General features: G+C 40.7%; 1 protein-coding gene across 4 annotated transcripts in view; it reads right to left on the bottom strand.

The window, feature by feature from the left end:
* OGT (O-linked N-acetylglucosamine (GlcNAc) transferase) overlaps positions 1-17,279 on the bottom strand; it is a 569,231-nt gene that overhangs the window by 490,755 nt on the left and 61,197 nt on the right. For 3 of the 4 annotated variants that reach the window (XM_033944283.1, XM_033944281.1, XM_033944282.1), the window contains exon 4: positions 2,464-2,532. In XM_033944283.1, the coding sequence (XP_033800174.1) occupies positions 2,464-2,532 (69 nt within the window). The other variant, XM_033944284.1, reaches the window with a different exon arrangement.

Here is a 17,279-nt window from a genome sequence, read left to right as displayed (position 1 = left end):
TTGTATCACTGGGTATATATGAAAAGATTCAAAGAAGCCATGACCATTCCAATTGTGTCAAAGCTTAACAGGAACAGACAACATAGCCAGACTGTGATGCTGTCCATGCAGTCTGCAGACTTCGCATATTCCCCTGATGAACTTTATTTCACTAAGGAGCCCGAAAACCTCAAATGACAGGATTACATGAAGGTCAAGGTCCCTGTAATGCAAGCGCATAAAGCGCAGGCGCCTCTTGCCAGAGTACAGCACAATGCTATCGCTGCGCAACACAGCGCTCCAGATAATGTAAACGGCCAACCAGATCAATTAACCCCAGTAGACAGGCAGCTAGAACACAAAACTAAATCTGCAGAAATATAACCCTCAATACCACATGCCAATTTTATATATAAAAAGGCCAGTCAGTTAGAAGTTAATCAGCCAATTGACCGTTCACAAATGTCACCTCAGTGCAATGCGCATTCCCGCCGCGCAGCCTCTGCGCTACTGCAGGTTCACAGCGCATCAGAAGAGCAAACGCTGCAATCCAACAAAGAAGAAAAAGGAAAAAAAAATGAACCACCAGAAGAGTTAGAAGCTTTTACTAGTAAACTATCTGAGTTTTCTTTTCATCTAGCTAAATTTACTTTTACTCAACTTTTTGAAAGAGTTGTGGCTAAAAGGTATAAAACATTCTCTTATGTTACTAGCTTGTAAATAATATAATTTAAGCTGCTTCTGAAGCCACAAGACAGAAGATTCAGGTATGGAGCAAATGGTTTTGTTGTGGCAGTTACAAACCGGTTACCATATTTCTCATCATGTGACTTTTCGGTGCGTTCCTTGCTGGAAGAGGAGGAGGTGCATGTCTGCCCTAGATCCAGGCCTCGAGCTCCCTTCAGCGAGGCACCTTACGCATGGAATAGCAGGTTTCACCCACCTGAAACCTTCTAAACACAATATCAGTGGTGAAAGACCAAAAACAAGAGAGAAAACAAGATTAGTAAAGAATTCTCAACAAAGCAAATGAATTTCTTTGGATATGATCTACAACACACATCGGAATGAGGACGGTCGCAAGGTATGTCATGCAGAAGAATGAGACGTTTGGATATGCAGAAGGGATAACTGGAAGAAAGGCTTTGAAATTTACATAAACAGTATAATTTAATTTACTGCAGACTAAAAGGATTTGGCTTGTTGATCATTTTAAATGCACTGATTACAAAAGAAATCAATCAGGAAAATATTCTTGTTCAATAAAATCCTCAGTAGATACAATAATGCTTCAAAATAGGCGCCTCCAGAGCTCTGTAATAAAGAAGTCAACAACCTAAGCAGGCGCAATGTCTTATCTTATGCCGTTCACACTGAAGCTTCAGTGAAGTGCAATTAGTGTTAGCTGTCCGCTTGAAGAAATGTCAATGAGATCCAGAATAAATACTTCAGATACTCAAGAACTGCAAAAACTATAATCAACAATAAAATCTTTAGATTTCAGAAACCCTGAAATTACAAGTAGAAAAGAAACAAAAAAAACCCAAAACATAACCCTCCAATAGTCTGGTTGGTAGTGAAACTCACCCTCCCTGCCCCAAAATATTGCTGCTGCAAAACAAACGGACAGCTACTCTGCGCTTACACTCCACACACCAGCATGCGCGTGGGGCTTAGAGTGACAGAGAGGCATTTCAGAAAGGTCCTCGGCATTTACCACTCCTCACCCCGGCAGCGCAGACGCATAAGGTGGCTTGTAACAAGACAGTTTAATTGTTCAAATCAAGATTTGCTTGTGCAAAAAATCTGCAAGTTTTAAAATTTTAGTTCATTTCAATTTTAATGTGTGTTTTTTTTAATGGAAACTGCTAAAAGCCACCTTTCATTTCAGCAATTTTCTTTCCATCAGTCCATTTTTTCAAAACAAACCAGCCTCATCCTTCTATCCACTTGTATGTGGAAGGAGAAGATGGGAAAGGAGGAGAAGATGTAATGTTGTTTCTGAACTGGGAATAATTTACCAGCCTTTCTTCCATCATGACAGTGTCTGAAGATGAAGGCAAGATGCTGATATTAGAGGGCAGCAACTGGATCAAATTATTTATTCATCTGAGCTTAAAAGATCACAGAGGGCTTTAAGGCGGCCTCACGTATGGGAGGTCAGAGCCAAAGTTCCAGTACTATGCTCAGCCAAGCAAACATCATAATTTTATATACTGGTAGATGAGTGCAATGAAAGACCATCCCAATAATCAGATAATCTAAAACAGCACATAGTGCCTTACAAAGTAATGTGTTTCAAACAGAAGTGGTGAATTTATAAGCCATGCGCCTTGCCCCAGGATCAATATGTCGATTCTGTTTTCTTTAGAATGTTTTAGACTATAGACTTGATGTTAACAAATCAAACCAGGATTTGAAAGACTGTGCAAAAGGTCATGTCTGAAACCCTTGAAACTTAATTATAACCCATTGAACACCTACCTTTGCTTCTTCTAAGCGACCCAGGGCTTTGAGCAGGTTCCCCAGGTCACTTCGAACACAGTACAAGTCCTATAAATAAAAGAAAAACATTTCACTAGCCAGATGGTACAAACCCACATTCTCAATCCTACTTTGGGGGGGGGGGGTTGAAAAGGAGGAAACACTTGTACAGTGAATAATTTCATTCCAAAATATAGGACAACAGCTTTATTACAACAATGAAGCAAAAAGGACACCAATAGTATATAAGGATTTCATGAAAGAACCATTAAAATTGGCAACATTAAAGGACCATCAAGCCTAGTATCTTGTTTCCAGTAGAGGACAATCCCAAATGAGATGAGTTCCATACTACTTATTTTTAGAAGCCAGCAACTTTAACCTGCCCCTCCTCCCCTTCACTGAAGACAAAAACCACCAGCTTTGAAAGCAACTTATTCCATACCACCCGGTGTTTGATGATGCAAAAGTCCAGAAAACCACCTAAAAACTGCATCTGCTGGAACCTCAAGCCATTCAGAATGATCAGGTCAAAGGCTGCCAACAAATCCAGCTGCATAATCATAGTCAGTATGCCCTTGTCCATATTATTTCTCAAATTTGTCAGAGGACATAATAGGGCAGAGTACAATACTGGGGTTTAAGAAAGGATTGGACAATTTCCTGCTGAAAAAGGGAATAGAAGGGTATAGATAGAAGATTACTGCACAGGTCCTGTACCTGTTGGGCCGCCACGTGACTGCTGGGCACGATGGACCTCAGGTCTTACCCAGCGGAGGCACTGCTTATGTTCTTAATGCTATTAATACTGTCTCGGCACTGTAATTGGTACGAAATCTTGACCATGTAGGATCTATAATCTGGTGCTGGAAGAGAGAGTCCTATAGTTTTGCTCCTACTGCTGCTTCAATCATCTTAGCTAAAAATAAAGAGATTAGATTCTTACCTTGCTAATATCTTTTCCAGTAGATAGGCGTGTCATTCTGGACAAGCAGGTTATCTCCCCATGGCTAAGAGCCAAGAAGGAATCCACTCTGGATTTTTTACTGTATCCCTCCTACTTCACCAAGACCTCTACTGTCACCTATAGTTAGTACCCAAGTATGCAAGAGCTCTTACGAAATAAGGTAAGTAGGGAAATGGGAACTATCCCAATTATAAACCAAATATTAGATTAGATACCGCATACAATTATACAACTATGCGGTTTACAATTACTAAGTCTGTTCTGCTCAAACCAAATAACACAATAACAATGAAAGCTGATGTTGCACACCTGTAACAGCTGTTCTCCATGGACAGCAGGATACAACAGCCACACATAGTGAAATCACAGCTGATGGTGCCAAATTGGCCCTTGTCAAAGAGGTCAGATTGACCTTAAAAGGTTTCTGAGCATGCTCACTAGTCTCCCACCATAACGTATCCATTTGAACACTAGAATCCCTTCAGTTAAATTACCAAAGGCATTATAGATCTCAATCTGTATACTCTGGAGGAAAGGCGGGAGAGGGGAGAAATGATAGAGACATTTAAATACCTACGTAATATAAATGTGCACAAGTCGAGTCTCTTTCATTTGAAAGGAAACTCTGCAATGAGAGGGCATAGTATGAAATTAAGAGGTGATAGGCTCCAGAGTAATCTGAGTAAATACTTTTTTACAGAATGGGTGGTAGATGCGTGGAACAGTCTCCCGGAAGAGGAGGTGGAAGCAGAGACTGTCTGAATTCAAGAGGGCCTAGAATATGCACGTGGGATCTCTGACAGAGAGAAAGAGATAATGGTTACTGTGAACGGGCTGACTAGCTTGGCCATTTGGCCTAAGTTATCTGCCGTCATGTTTCTATGTTTCTATGCATAATTCAGCAAGGGAGGGAAGGGCGAGATTGTGTGGTTGTTGTATCCTGCTGTCCATGGAGAACATTTGTTACAGGTGTGCAACATCAGGTTTCTCCATGGGCAAGCATGATAGCAACAGCCACACATATTGAGATTCCCAAGCTGAGGGTTGTATTTCAACCAGATAAAAGGAGGAGACGGCCAGCTGAATTTTAAGTAGACGTCTCTTTTATTGAAACAACTGGCATTTAATTAGACGTCTCTTTTATTGAAACAACTGGCAAGTAATGCACATTAAAAGATTGATCAATGCAATAATGCTTGATAAAGGTACCAGGAGTACTCTACAGATATCTATTAAAGAAACCTTTTTTTTAATAAGCAAGCAAAAACTGCTTTTACTCTTAGTCTGTAAGCTGTTAGTCTTGGAGCTGTAAATGAAGATTGTGTTGCATAACAATAGCTAATGCAGTCTGCTAACCAATTGAACACTGTTTTTGAAACAGGACAACCAATTGAAGCTTGATTGTATAAAACATCTGCAAATATAAAACATCTGCAAATTGTATAAAACATCTGCAGTCCTTTATTCCTGTGTATGAAGGACTGTGGAAGTCTTCAATGAATGTGGCAAGGTTGAAGAAAATGAACTGTCAGTGGTGCCAAAAAGCACAGTTACTTACCGTAACAGGTGTTATCCAGGGACATCAGGCAGCTATTCTCACAAGTGGGTGACGTGATCCAACGGAGCCCCGATGCGGACGCCTCACAAGCAGACTTGCTTGAAGAAACTCGAAGTTTCGAGTCACCCGCACAGCGCATGCGCGAGTGCCTTCCTGCCCAGCGCAGGGCGCGTCTCCTCAGTTCAGACACCTAGCAGAGAAGCCAACCCGGGGAGGTGGGAGGGATGTGAGAATAGCTGCCTGCTGTCCCTGTTACGGTAAGTAACAGCTTACCATAACACCTGTTACGGTAAGTAACTGTGCTTTATCCTAGGACAAGCAGGCAGGTATTCTCACTAGTGGGCGACCTCCAAGCTAACCAAAGTGGGATGGTGGGAGAGTTGGCAACTTAGGAGAATAAATTTTGCAATACTGTTTGGCCAAACTGTCCATCCCATCTGGAGAAAGTATCCAGACAATAATGAGAAGTGAAGGTATGAACCGAGGACCAAGTGGCAGCCTTACAAATTTCCTCAATAGGTGTAGATCTGAGGAAAGCCACAGAAGCTGCCATTGCTCTGACCTTATGGGCTGTGACTTTACTGTGAAGAGGAAATCCAGCCTGGGCATTGCAGAATGAGATACAAGCTGCCATCCAATTGGAGATGGTATACTTAGAGATAAGACGTCCCAACTTGTTCGGATCAAAGGAGACAAAAAGTTGAGGAGCAGTTCTGTGCGGTTTGGTGCATTCCAAATAGAAAGCCAAAGCACGGGGGGCGTGGCTTGGTGGTGCACGCAGATGGACGGGTGAAACGGTAGCTCCACAACTACAGACATTTATATTTAAATAACTTCAGAAATAATTTATTGTATGTTAAAAAAAAAACGAACGAGTTAATTGATATGATGGTGTCGGGAAAGACGAATAAATCTGAGACCGCGAGTTCAAATGCAGGTACCGGCACAGGTAGCGTGAAAAGATCCAAGCCAGAACCGGCAACCCCATCGAAGTGTCCGTTACCAAAGGACATCGCAAGTGACATCGATGCTATGAAAGAGCTGCAGATAATAAAAGAAATTGTTTCTAATAATGCAAAGAAGCTTGCTGACATACAAGAGGAGATAGTTACTTTAAATAAAAGAACTGAAATATTGGAAATAAAAACAACTAAACTGGAAGTTCGGGTTGACAGTTTCGAATCTGAGAAACGACAATTTAAAACGGACAGAGAAAAAATTTTATCGCTTACCAGGGAGGTGGAAGATTGCCAGAACCGCATGAGGAGAAGTAATTTGAGACTCTTAGGAATACCGGAAGGGGCGGAAAAAGGCAATCCAATCGCATTTGTTGAAAATTTTCTAAAGAAAGTACTGCCTCTCAAATCCACGTACCCGGTTGAAGTTGAACGTGCACATCAAATACCAATGAGGAGACCTGATAATTCTAAAGGTCCTTGCCCTCTTATTTTTAAGTTATTGCGCCATCAGCAAATGATAGAAGTTTTATGACTGGCTAAAGAACATTCAAACTTACGTTGTCAGGATGCTAAAGTCCATATTGTTCCTGACTTTGCCAAAACAACGGCTGATAAGAAGAAGTTTTTAGATATGAGGCCAAAACTGAGAGAAGTCGTAGCAAGATATGGTCTTGTTTATGAAAGTCACATTGGATAATAAAACGATGAGTTTTGATGATCCGGCAAAGCTGGAAATGTATTTAAACCAAAGAGAACAACCAATGTCGGTTTAAAATTGGATTATTCTCTTCATGTTTGATTTGGGTGCCTTATATTTTACTTTTGGATCTTTATTTATTTTCATTTCTGGATTTGAGATACTTCTTAATGGGAGTTGGTTCCTATGAACATTTGAATAACAACGGTGGAATGATTTTGTGGGCTACAGTGAAGAACTTTCTATGCTTCATTACTTTACAGCTCAGAAAAGAAAGGGATTTGAGTTTCAGATCTTCTATTTATAGCCCAAGATGTGGATGAAAATGGAAATTGGAAAGTGCTATCAATATTATTTGACAAGAAAGAATTACTGTGATTCAGGAGCATGTAGGAATGATAGACAAAATGCTGGAAAAGTTAAATTTTTGAAGGAATGAACTTAAGTGTTTAAGTCTCCTTTTTAAAGATTTAATTCTTCAAGAAATCTATCTAAATACTTGTGGATTTATATGTTAGAAGATACTTGGACAATTCATAATATATGGATGGATATAAATAATTTGATGGATATAATTTGCTTTTAATATAAACAGCTGATTTTTGTTTAAGTATATGAGATAAAATGAAGATCTGTCCATGATATTTTAAAATAGGACAAAATTTTGTCTCGTAAATTTTATTTAAGATGGAATTGTAATGGTAATTTGTTAGGCTATTCTTATTGGTTCTCTTTGTATTTAGGAGGGATTGTTTTTTTGGATTTTGGGTTTCTGATTATAGAGAGTTGTCAGGATTTTCTGTTAAGATTACTATTATCTGGATAATCCATCTTGAAGTTATTATATTTCTTCTTTTGGTTTTCAAAATATACAGGTTAGAAGGTCTTTCAATAGGACTTTTGGGTTGACTAAAAATTTTTATTTCTTTAAGATTTATATTTATGATTTAACTCTTATAAGTTTATGGAATAATTTTTAATCTCTTGGGGTTTTAAATGCAGATGGGAATGATAATTAGTTTACTTTTATATGGTAATGTCGAGTAAATGAAGATCTTATTTAGGTTAATTTCCTAGGATATTTTAATACAATATTGTGTTTATATTTGAGGTCTCTGTGGATTTCTTATTGTTTTGCTTGATCTTTATGTGCAGTTCCAAGCTTTTATGGTCATTATATAGGGTGGGTAAGGGTGGGTTGGATGGGGGGATTTGGGAATTTACTGAGTGGGATGGGTATATTTTCAAAAGGTAATACATGGGAAAATGGTGTTTTTTCATTTTATATTGTCAAAATTTAATTATAAGAATTGGAAGAATATGTTATTGTTATTTTAATTAATGGAGGTAAAAAAATTTTCTCTCAATGTTAATGGCCTTAATCACCCAGTGAAAAGAAAAAAAATGTTGACTTTTTAAAAAAGGCAACAGGCAATATATTTTATCTTCAAGAGACGCATTTGTCTGCAACAGAATCTAAAAAACTTGAAGGTAATGGGATAAAGCATTGTTTTTTCGCACCTGCTGTGGGTAAAAAAGCTGGAGTAGCGATCTTAGTAAGTAGTAAATGCTCAGCTTCATTTAGAGTGATAGGCTTTGACCCTTTAGGGAGATGGATTATTGTGGATTAAAGTAATACCTTGACTTTATTTAACATATATGCCCCTAATTCGAATCAAAATGATTTTTTCAAGAATTTACAAAAATTGATTCTCCCACTGGCTGCTTCTAATTTAGTAGTAGCTGGAGATTTTAATGCTGTTATGGATCCTTTTTTGGATAAAAAGCCTAGAAAAGACATAAAATCATTAGGGTTAGATAATTTGGTAAATACTTGTAATTTAAAAGATATATGGCGCATACTTCATTTTAATGATCAGGAATTTACATTTTGCTCACCAGTTCATAAATCTTTTTCAAGAATTGATTATATTTTGGTTTCAAATTCATTGGTGCAACAAGTGACACAAGCTTCTATTGATCCAATTATTTTGTCTAATCATGGAGGGGTGTGGATTAAAATTACAATGGACAAATATGATAACACTAGATCTATATGGAGATTGATAATGCATTGGTTTCGGATTCAGCTTTTGTTAAAGAGATAAAATTAAAAATATTTGAGTTTTTCCAAATAAACACTTCGGTAGATATTACTTCGGAAATATTATGGGATGCTTTTAAAGCTACTATAAGAGGTAATATTTCATACGCTGCTTATATTAAAAAACAACTTCTTAAACAATATACAGATATGGAAAAAGAAATTAAAATGTTGGAATCTAAATTAGTTGATAAATGGAGTTCAGATACTTTACAGGCTCTATTAAAAGCAAAAGGAAAATATAATGAGATTTCTTCAAGAATGGCTAGGAAAGATTTGTTTTCCCAACAAACCTTGTATTATGGTAAAGCGAATAAGGCAGGAAGTTTACTTGCGAATTATCTTAAAGCAAAAAAGAGAAGAACAAAAATAATAGCAATAAAAGATGAAAATGGAATTATGCACTCTCAAATTAAAAATATTTTAAATCAATTTTTGCTTTATTATAAAGAATTGTATTCTTCTGAGTCTTCTGATGATAAAGTTTTAAAAGGTTTGGAATTTTTAAATCTTCTTGAGGGTCCAAAACTTCCTGATAACATTAAAAGAAGTTTAGAAGAACCTATATCATTAAAAGAATTAGAAACAGCGTTGAAATCTCTTAGTTGGGTCCACTCCAGGTGGTGATGGTTTTACAGTGGAATTTTATAAAACATTTCAAATTTCTCTATTACCTCAATTATTAAAATTATATCAATTTCAACTAAATAAGGGTTGTATTACAGGTACTTTGGCAGAATATTTGACTATTGTTTTACCAAAGCCAAATAAAGATCCTACTTTGGTCTCAAACTACAGGCCAATATCTTTAATTAATGTGGATGGAAAATTGTTAGCTAAAACATTGGCCTTAAGATTGGCTAAAGCTCTCCCTTTCATAATTGATGTACACCAAACGGGATTCATTGCAAATAGACATTCTTCTAGTAACACTAGATTGGCTTTTCATACACTAAATTTAACTAAGAACTTGGATGAACCGGCTTTTGCCTTATCTTTAGATGCGGAAAAGGCATTTGATAGAGTGGAATGGTCATTTATGTATCAGGCATTGGAGTGGTTTGGGGTGGGTTCGGGATTTATTCAAATGATTCAAACTTTATATAGCTCCCCTATGGCAAGATTATATATTAATAATAATTTATCAGATTGGTTTCTTTTGCATAGAGGAGTTAGACAGGGTTGTCCACTATCTCCTTTGCTTTTCGATATTGTTTTGGAACCCTTGTTATTAGCTATTGAACAGGCAAAGGGAATACAGGGTATCCCGCGTAAAGAGTGGGAATATAAACTCTCTGCTTATGCAGATGATATTTTACTTTATTTGAGGAATCCGACCTCAACCATTCCTTGTCTGTTGGAGTTGATTGAATTGTTTTAAAATTTCTCAGGATATAAAATTAATTGGAGTAAATCTGAAATTCTTCCACTCAATGTATATTGTATTAAAAGTATGTTTGATTCATTTGCTTTTGTTTGGAAAGAAGATGGACTAAAATATTTAGGAATTTGGATCAAAAATACAGTAGATGATACGGTCAAAGAAAATGAAAAGCTTTTATTAAAAAAGGTTAGATAATTATGTGAACATTGGAATCCATTACATTTGTCTTGGTGGGGGAGAGTTCAAACTGTTAAGATGATGATTTTGCCTGTAGTGTGTTATCAAATGGGTATGATACCAGTATTTTTTCAAGGGTCTTTCTATAAAAAATTGAATTCAAATATTATTAAATTTATTTGGCTTGGTAAAACTCCTAGAATTGCTTTAGTATCTTTACAAAAGCCAATTAAGGAGGGAGGGGTAAATTTTCCAAACTTTTATAGGTATCATCAGGCCTATATTTTGCGTCAAGGTATGTACTGGATCCTCCCAGTACTCCTGATTGGTTATATTTGGAATGGCGACTCCTATTTCCTTTACATCCTTGTCATTTTCTCAGTATCAAGATGCCCAGATTGTATAAGGAAAATAGAATTTTAATGGATACTGGGAAGACTTTGAGATTTGTGAATAACTTAACAGCTAATCCTATTAATAAATCAACACATCAATCCATTTGGCTAAACTCCAAGATTCAAATTGGCGGATTTAAGATTGTCTGGAAGCATTGGATAATTGCAGGAATAAGAACGTTAAATGATGTTCTTTTAAATGGAAAGATGCTTGATTTTACACAATTGCAACATAAATTTGGACTTAATAAATCACAAGGTTTTCGTTGTATTCAATTGAAGCAGGCCATTCAGTCAGGGTTCCCTGAATGGAAAAGTCTTATTTCTCAATACAGTTTGGAGTTTTTATGCTTCCAGGCAGATTTTCTGGGTCACCAGGCAGCACAGTGGTATAAAGCTATTAATGATTTAGTTAACAAAAAACCTAAAAATGGTCTTAGGGATATTTGGAGCATTGAGATTAAGCAGCAAATTTCTGCATCTCAATGGCCACAAATTTGGTCTTGGAGAATAAGATGTACAATGTAGGCATCTGAGACAAACATGTTTTTTTCTTCTTCATTAGATTGCAAAAGTTGAATAGTTCTTTGTCTAATAGATGTTGGCATTGTAATCTTGAGGTAGGGACTTTGGATCATCTTTTGTTTTATTGTCCCTATATTTTGGCCTTTTGGAAATCAATCTGGGTTCAAATAAATTGTTTATTGGAAAATCATGTAGTGTTATCTTATGATATTGTGATATTTGGCATGTCTATGAGGAAAAAGAGTCAGATATCATCATGTAACAATAAACTTTTATTGATTATGATAGGAGTTGCCATTCAACATATTACTAATAACTGGAAAGACCACAGTAGGCTTAGTTTTAATTTTTGGTGGAACTCATTATGTCATCTGTATAAAATGGAAAGATTAATAGGAAAAAGGAAATTATAGAAACTTTATTAAAATTTGGGAGCCATTAGCATTGTATTGTCAAGATTAAATACCATGTTTTCTGTGAATGATACACCATTTTATAGTAGAAGGGGGTGGGAGGGTATTGGAGAGTTATTTGGAAATTAATATCAGGGAGGGAGGGAAGGGGGGAGGAGGGATTATTATTTATATAAAGACATTGCTGATAAGATTTTCAAGTGATTTGTTAATTGTTGATATGTGTATTGTACACTTGTTGAAAGATGAAAAAATGAATAAAGAATTATAAAAAAAAAAAAAAGAAAGCCAAAGCACGTTTACAGTCCAGAGTATGAAGAGCTGATTCTCCAGGATGAGAATGAGGCTTTGGAAAAAACACTGGAAGCACAATGGATTGGTTGAGATGAAACTCCGAGACTACTTTAGGAAGGAATTTCGGATGAGTGCGAAGAACCACCTTGTCATGATGAAACACTGTAAAAGGTGGGTCCACAACCAACGCTTGAAGCTCACTGACTCGTCGAGCAGAAGTGAGGCCAATGAGAAACATCACTTTCCAAGTGAGATACTTCAGATGAGCCTTGTCCATTGGTTCAAATGGAGTTTTCATCAGTTGAGTAAGAACAATATTGAGGTCCCAAACCACTGGAGGCGGTTTGAGAGGAGGTTTGATATTGAAAAGTACTTTCATGAATCTGGAAACCACAGGATGAGCAGACAGAGGTTTCCCTTCAACAGGCTCATGGAAAGCAGCAATTGCACTAAGATGGACTTGGATCGAGGTAGACTTGAGACCAGACTGAGAAAGGTGCAACAGATAGTCCAAAACTGAAGATAAGAAGGAAAGTTGAGGCTCCTTATGAGAAAAACACCAAGCTGAAAATCTAGTCCATTTTTGGTGATAGCATTGTCTAGTAGTAGGCTTCTGTGAAGCTTCCAAAACATCCCTCACAGATTGAGAAAACTGGAGAGGAGCTATGTTGAGAGGAACTAAGCTGTCAGGTGGAGAGACTGTAGGTTGGGATGAAGTAGAGATCCCTGATACTGCGGAAGCAGAGAGGGAAAAACTGGTAGAAGGTATGGCTCCCTGCTGCTGAGTTGAAGAAGGAGGGAGAACCAGGATTGTCTGGGCCACCGAGGAGCAACCAGAATCATGGTAGCATGGTCGGACTTCAGCTTGACCAGTGTCTTTTGAATGAGAGGAAATGGAGGAAACGCATATAGAAAGAGATTCGTCCAGTCCAGAAGAAAAGCATCTGCCTCGAAACGATGATGAGTGTAGATCCTGGAGCAGAACTCAGGCAGCTTGAAGTTGTGGGGGGCTGCAAAGAGATCTATCTGAGGCGTTCCCCACTGAGAGAAGCTGTGATGAAGGGGCATGGAATGGAGAGTCCATTCGTGAGGCTGTAGAAGATGACTCAAGCTGTCCGCTAAGGCATTGTCCGTCCCCTGAATGTAGACAGCTTTGAGGAAGGTGTTGTGGCGAATTGCCCAATCCCAAACTTTCAGAGCTTCTTGACAGAGGAAGGCAGATCCCATGCCTCCCTGTTTGTTGACATAATACATTGCGACTTGATTGTCCATGCGAATGAGGACTACACGGTCGTGAAGCAGATGCTGAAAAGCATTGAGAGCATTGAAAATCGCCCTGAGTTCCAGGAGATTGATGCGACGCTGACGATCCGTACTGGTCCAAATAGCCTTGAGTATGGAGACCATCTAGATGAGCCCCCCAAAGCGTAAGTTGAAGAATCGGTCGCGAGAACCTTCTGATGGGGGGGGGGTGAAAAAGTAAGCCTCTGGATAGACTGGAAGAGAGCATCCACCAACAAAGAGACTGTGTCAGAGCAGGAGTGACCTGGATGTGTCGAGTCAGAGGGTCGGAAACCTGCGTCCATTCAGATGCCAGGGTCCACTGAGGAATTCTGAGGTGAAGTCTGCCAAAAGGAGTCACATGTACTGTGGAAGCCATGTGACCCAGAAGAACAATCATGTGTCTCGCCGAGATGGTCGGGCGAGAGGAGACCGAACAACAAAGCTGGAGAAGAGCTTCCAGACGTTGTTGAGGAAGGAACGCTCTGAGTTGGACAGTATCCAGAACAGCTCCGATGAATGGAAGAGTCTGAGAAGGCTGGAGATGGGATTTTGGAAAGTTGATTTCGAATCCCAGACTCTGCAGGAACCAGATAGTCCGCTGGGTCGCTAGGATGACTCCTTGAGACATGTAATCCTTGATGAGCCAGTCGTCCAGGTAGGGAAACACCTGAAGACCATGGTTCCTGAGCGCAGCGGCCACCACTACCAGGCACTAGGTGAAGACTCTGGGTGATGAGGCCACCCGAAATCTGAGGTATTGACGGGAGGCCGCATGGATGGGAATGTGCGTGTAGGCCTCCTTGAGATCTAGAGAGCATAACCAGTCGTTCTGCTCGAGGAGGGGATACAGAGATGCTAGGGTCAACATGGAAAATTTTTCTCTGACCAGAAATTTATTGAGCACCCTGAGATCCAAAATAGGACGCAGATCGCCCGTCTTCTTCGAAACAAGGAAGTACCAGGAGTAAAATCCCTTGTTCTGCTGAGCCAAAGGAACTGGCTCGATAGCTCGGAGCTGAAGCAAAGCTTGAGCTTCCTGAAGAAGAAGGGCGGTCTATGTTTCTATGGGCAGAGTTGGAAGGATACTCTCTTGGAGGATGTTCCGGAGGAACTTGATGGAACTGAAGAGAGTATCCCTCCCTGATGATGGAAAGGACCCAGAGGTCGGTGGTATCAGTCGTCCATCGGTGGTAAAAATGATGGAGACGACCTCCGATAGGGGGAAAAAACGGGAAATGGCAGAACGACTGAGGTTATGCTGTCTACTAGACAGTCAAAAAGGCTGAGGGGCCTTAGGTACAGCAGGTGTCTGAGGCTTCTGCTGTTTCTGAGGACGTGGCCTCTTGATAGGCTGACGAATGGAAGGTGGAAAACGACGTTGGTAAATTTGAGGAGGGCGTGCAGGTCGAGGAGGAGCTGGCTTCGGTTTCGGCCGGAGAATGGATGCAAAAGACTTCTCGTGGTCCGAAAGCTTCTTGGTGGCTGCCTCTATAGACTCATCAAAGAGGTCATTGCCAGCACAAGGAACATTAGCCAGCCGGTCCTGCAGGCTAGGATCTATGTCGATGGTCCGGAGCCACGCCAGACGCCGCATGGCCACCGAGCAAGCAGTAGCTCAGGCAGACAGCTCAAAAGCATCATAGGAGGACTGAAGAAGCTGCAGCCGGAGTTGGGACAATTGAGTGTTGTCAAACCCCTTATGATGTACAGTCCTGTATCTGGAATCCAATTTGCCTGGAACAGCTGGAATGGAATAAGGAGTTTCCAGACAGCGGACAAAGGTTTGATCAAGAAGCTTGTGAAGAGGAATCTTGAGGGATTCAGCCGGAGGTTGAGGGAGATGCATGGTCTCGAGATACTCCTTGGAAAACTTAGATCCAGTGTCAAGTTGAATATCTAAGTCAATTGCAATCTGACGCAGAAAAGATGAAAAAGACAGCTGATCTGCCAAAGCCTGGCCTCAAGAGGGACTCGAGGATGTCGAGGCAGCTTGCTCTAATGACGAAGGAGACCTGGATGGAGAAAAAGAACCCACTGGGTCTTCGAGATCCGGAAGCGGAAGGGTCAAAGCAGTCGGTGGGGAATACTGAAGAAAAGGCTGCTTCCGATGAGGCGAGGCATGCCTGGATAAATGCTTCAAAGAATGCCTCGATCTATGATGCGAGCTGTGCCTAGAAGCAGGCCTCGACAATCATGGAGAGCGTGTCCCAGTCGAAGCCCCCAGAGAATGGATAGGGCTGGAGGTTGTGGAACGAAGCAGAGGAGGCTGAGTGAAGAACCTTGAGGCACTCGCAAAGACTCTCCTCCTTGCATCGAGTGTAAGAGTTCCAATGGAGGCATGGGCAAAGACTCTGCTCCTTGCGATGTATGCCGAGATGCCAGACCAGACACTCGCAGAGACTCTGCTCCCTGTAGAGAGTGTGTATGCGACTGAGGCATAGGAGGCGGCTCGACCTCGCGGGAGGCCTCCGAATGCCCAGGCTGGATTTGTGAGAGAAACTTCAGCCCCATGGTAGTAAAGAGCTGAATAAATTGCTTCTCTAGTAGGGTCTGGAACGAAGCCGGCAAGGATGGATCCGCGTCTCCAACGGGACCACCTGCACGGGCTTCGTGCTCCCTCGAGGCACTATGAGAGTGCTTGGACTTAGAAGCCCTGGGCACTTTAAGCAAAACCGGGGGAATGGGCTGCTGTGCTACCTGACCTGAAGAGACAGAGGAAGGCACTGCAGCAGGCGTCAAAGACATAGCCGGTACAAATGAGGCAGATTTGATGAGGCTCGGAGCAGAAGCTGTGGAAGCCTGGAGAGCATCGGAAGATGTCGAAGGGGAAGCACCCCTCAAGGACGAAAGCTCCATCGAAGACTCCATGCTGAAAAGCTGCTCCCACAGGATGCAACGACGCTTGAAAGCACGAGACTTAACTGTTGAGCAAGGTCGGCACGATTTCGGGAGATGTTGAGGCCCGAGACACCGAAGACAATGTCGATGAGGGTCCATCAGGGAAATCGTGCGCTGGCACTTGGAACACTTTTTAAAACCGATTGCAGGCTGGGACATAGGCCGAAAAAGCGCCGCCGCAAGATCGAAGCTGCAGGGCTGCGGCCGCGTGGCCTGCCTGGTCAAATGAATGGAAGAAATTTTTTTTTTTTTTTTTTTTTTGAAACAGAAGAAAACAAAGAAGAAAACGAGCGATTCTGAATAAAAATAACAAAACCGCGGACAAAAGAAGGCACAAGGGAAAACACTTCACGCAGAGAGTCGAAGACGGACTTCTCGGCTCCGCGGAAAAGTAAGAACTGAGGAGACGCGCCCTGCGCTGGGCGGGAAGGCACTCGCGCATGCGCGGTGCGGGCAACTCGAAACTTCAAGTTTCTTCAAGCAAGTCTGCTTGTGAAGCGTCCACATCGGTGCTTCGTTGGATCACGTCACCCACTTGTGAGAATACCTGCCTGCTTGTCCTGGGATAATATGTTGGTAACACGATTGGTTGGTTAATGTGAAATGAAGAAAACACCTTAGGAAGAAACTTGGGATGTGTTCTCAATATTATTTTTTTCCTTAAAAAAACTGTTTGTATGGATGATAATGCACAAGTGCTTGGAGTTCAAAGATTCGACGTGCGGAAGTTATAGCAATCAAAAATAGTCTTCGAGGTCAGAAATTTAAAATCAGTGTTGTCTAAATCATCAAAAGGTGGTTTAGTCAAGGATGTTGGAACCAGGATCAGGTCCCATTGTGGTAGTGGTTTCAGGATTCCCCAGGTTGAACCGTAGGAAGGTATTTAGGATGTGTCCGCAAGAGCATCCTCCCTGCACATCGGTTGGTTAATGTGTAACGAAGCAAACAGAAGAATAAGCAATTCAACCAGTTAACTAGTTAGACATTATCTGTTTGGTTACTGGACAATGTCAGGAACTGGAGAGCTTGAAGAGCGAAGTCAGGAGTCTGAAGCTCAGGATCCAGGAGTTGGAGGGACTCTGCATCTCAGAAGCCCCCTTCCAGACAGCCGAAGACCCCATGAGAGAGAGGTGCATCGAGGAACAAGTCAAGGAGCTCGAG

The sequence above is a fragment of the Geotrypetes seraphini genome, chromosome 5, assembly GCF_902459505.1.
Source record: "Geotrypetes seraphini chromosome 5, aGeoSer1.1, whole genome shotgun sequence".
Classification (NCBI taxonomy): domain Eukaryota; kingdom Metazoa; phylum Chordata; class Amphibia; order Gymnophiona; family Dermophiidae; genus Geotrypetes; species Geotrypetes seraphini.
Note: the sequence above shows the minus strand (reverse complement) of the source record. Positions and strands in the feature narration are given on the sequence as shown.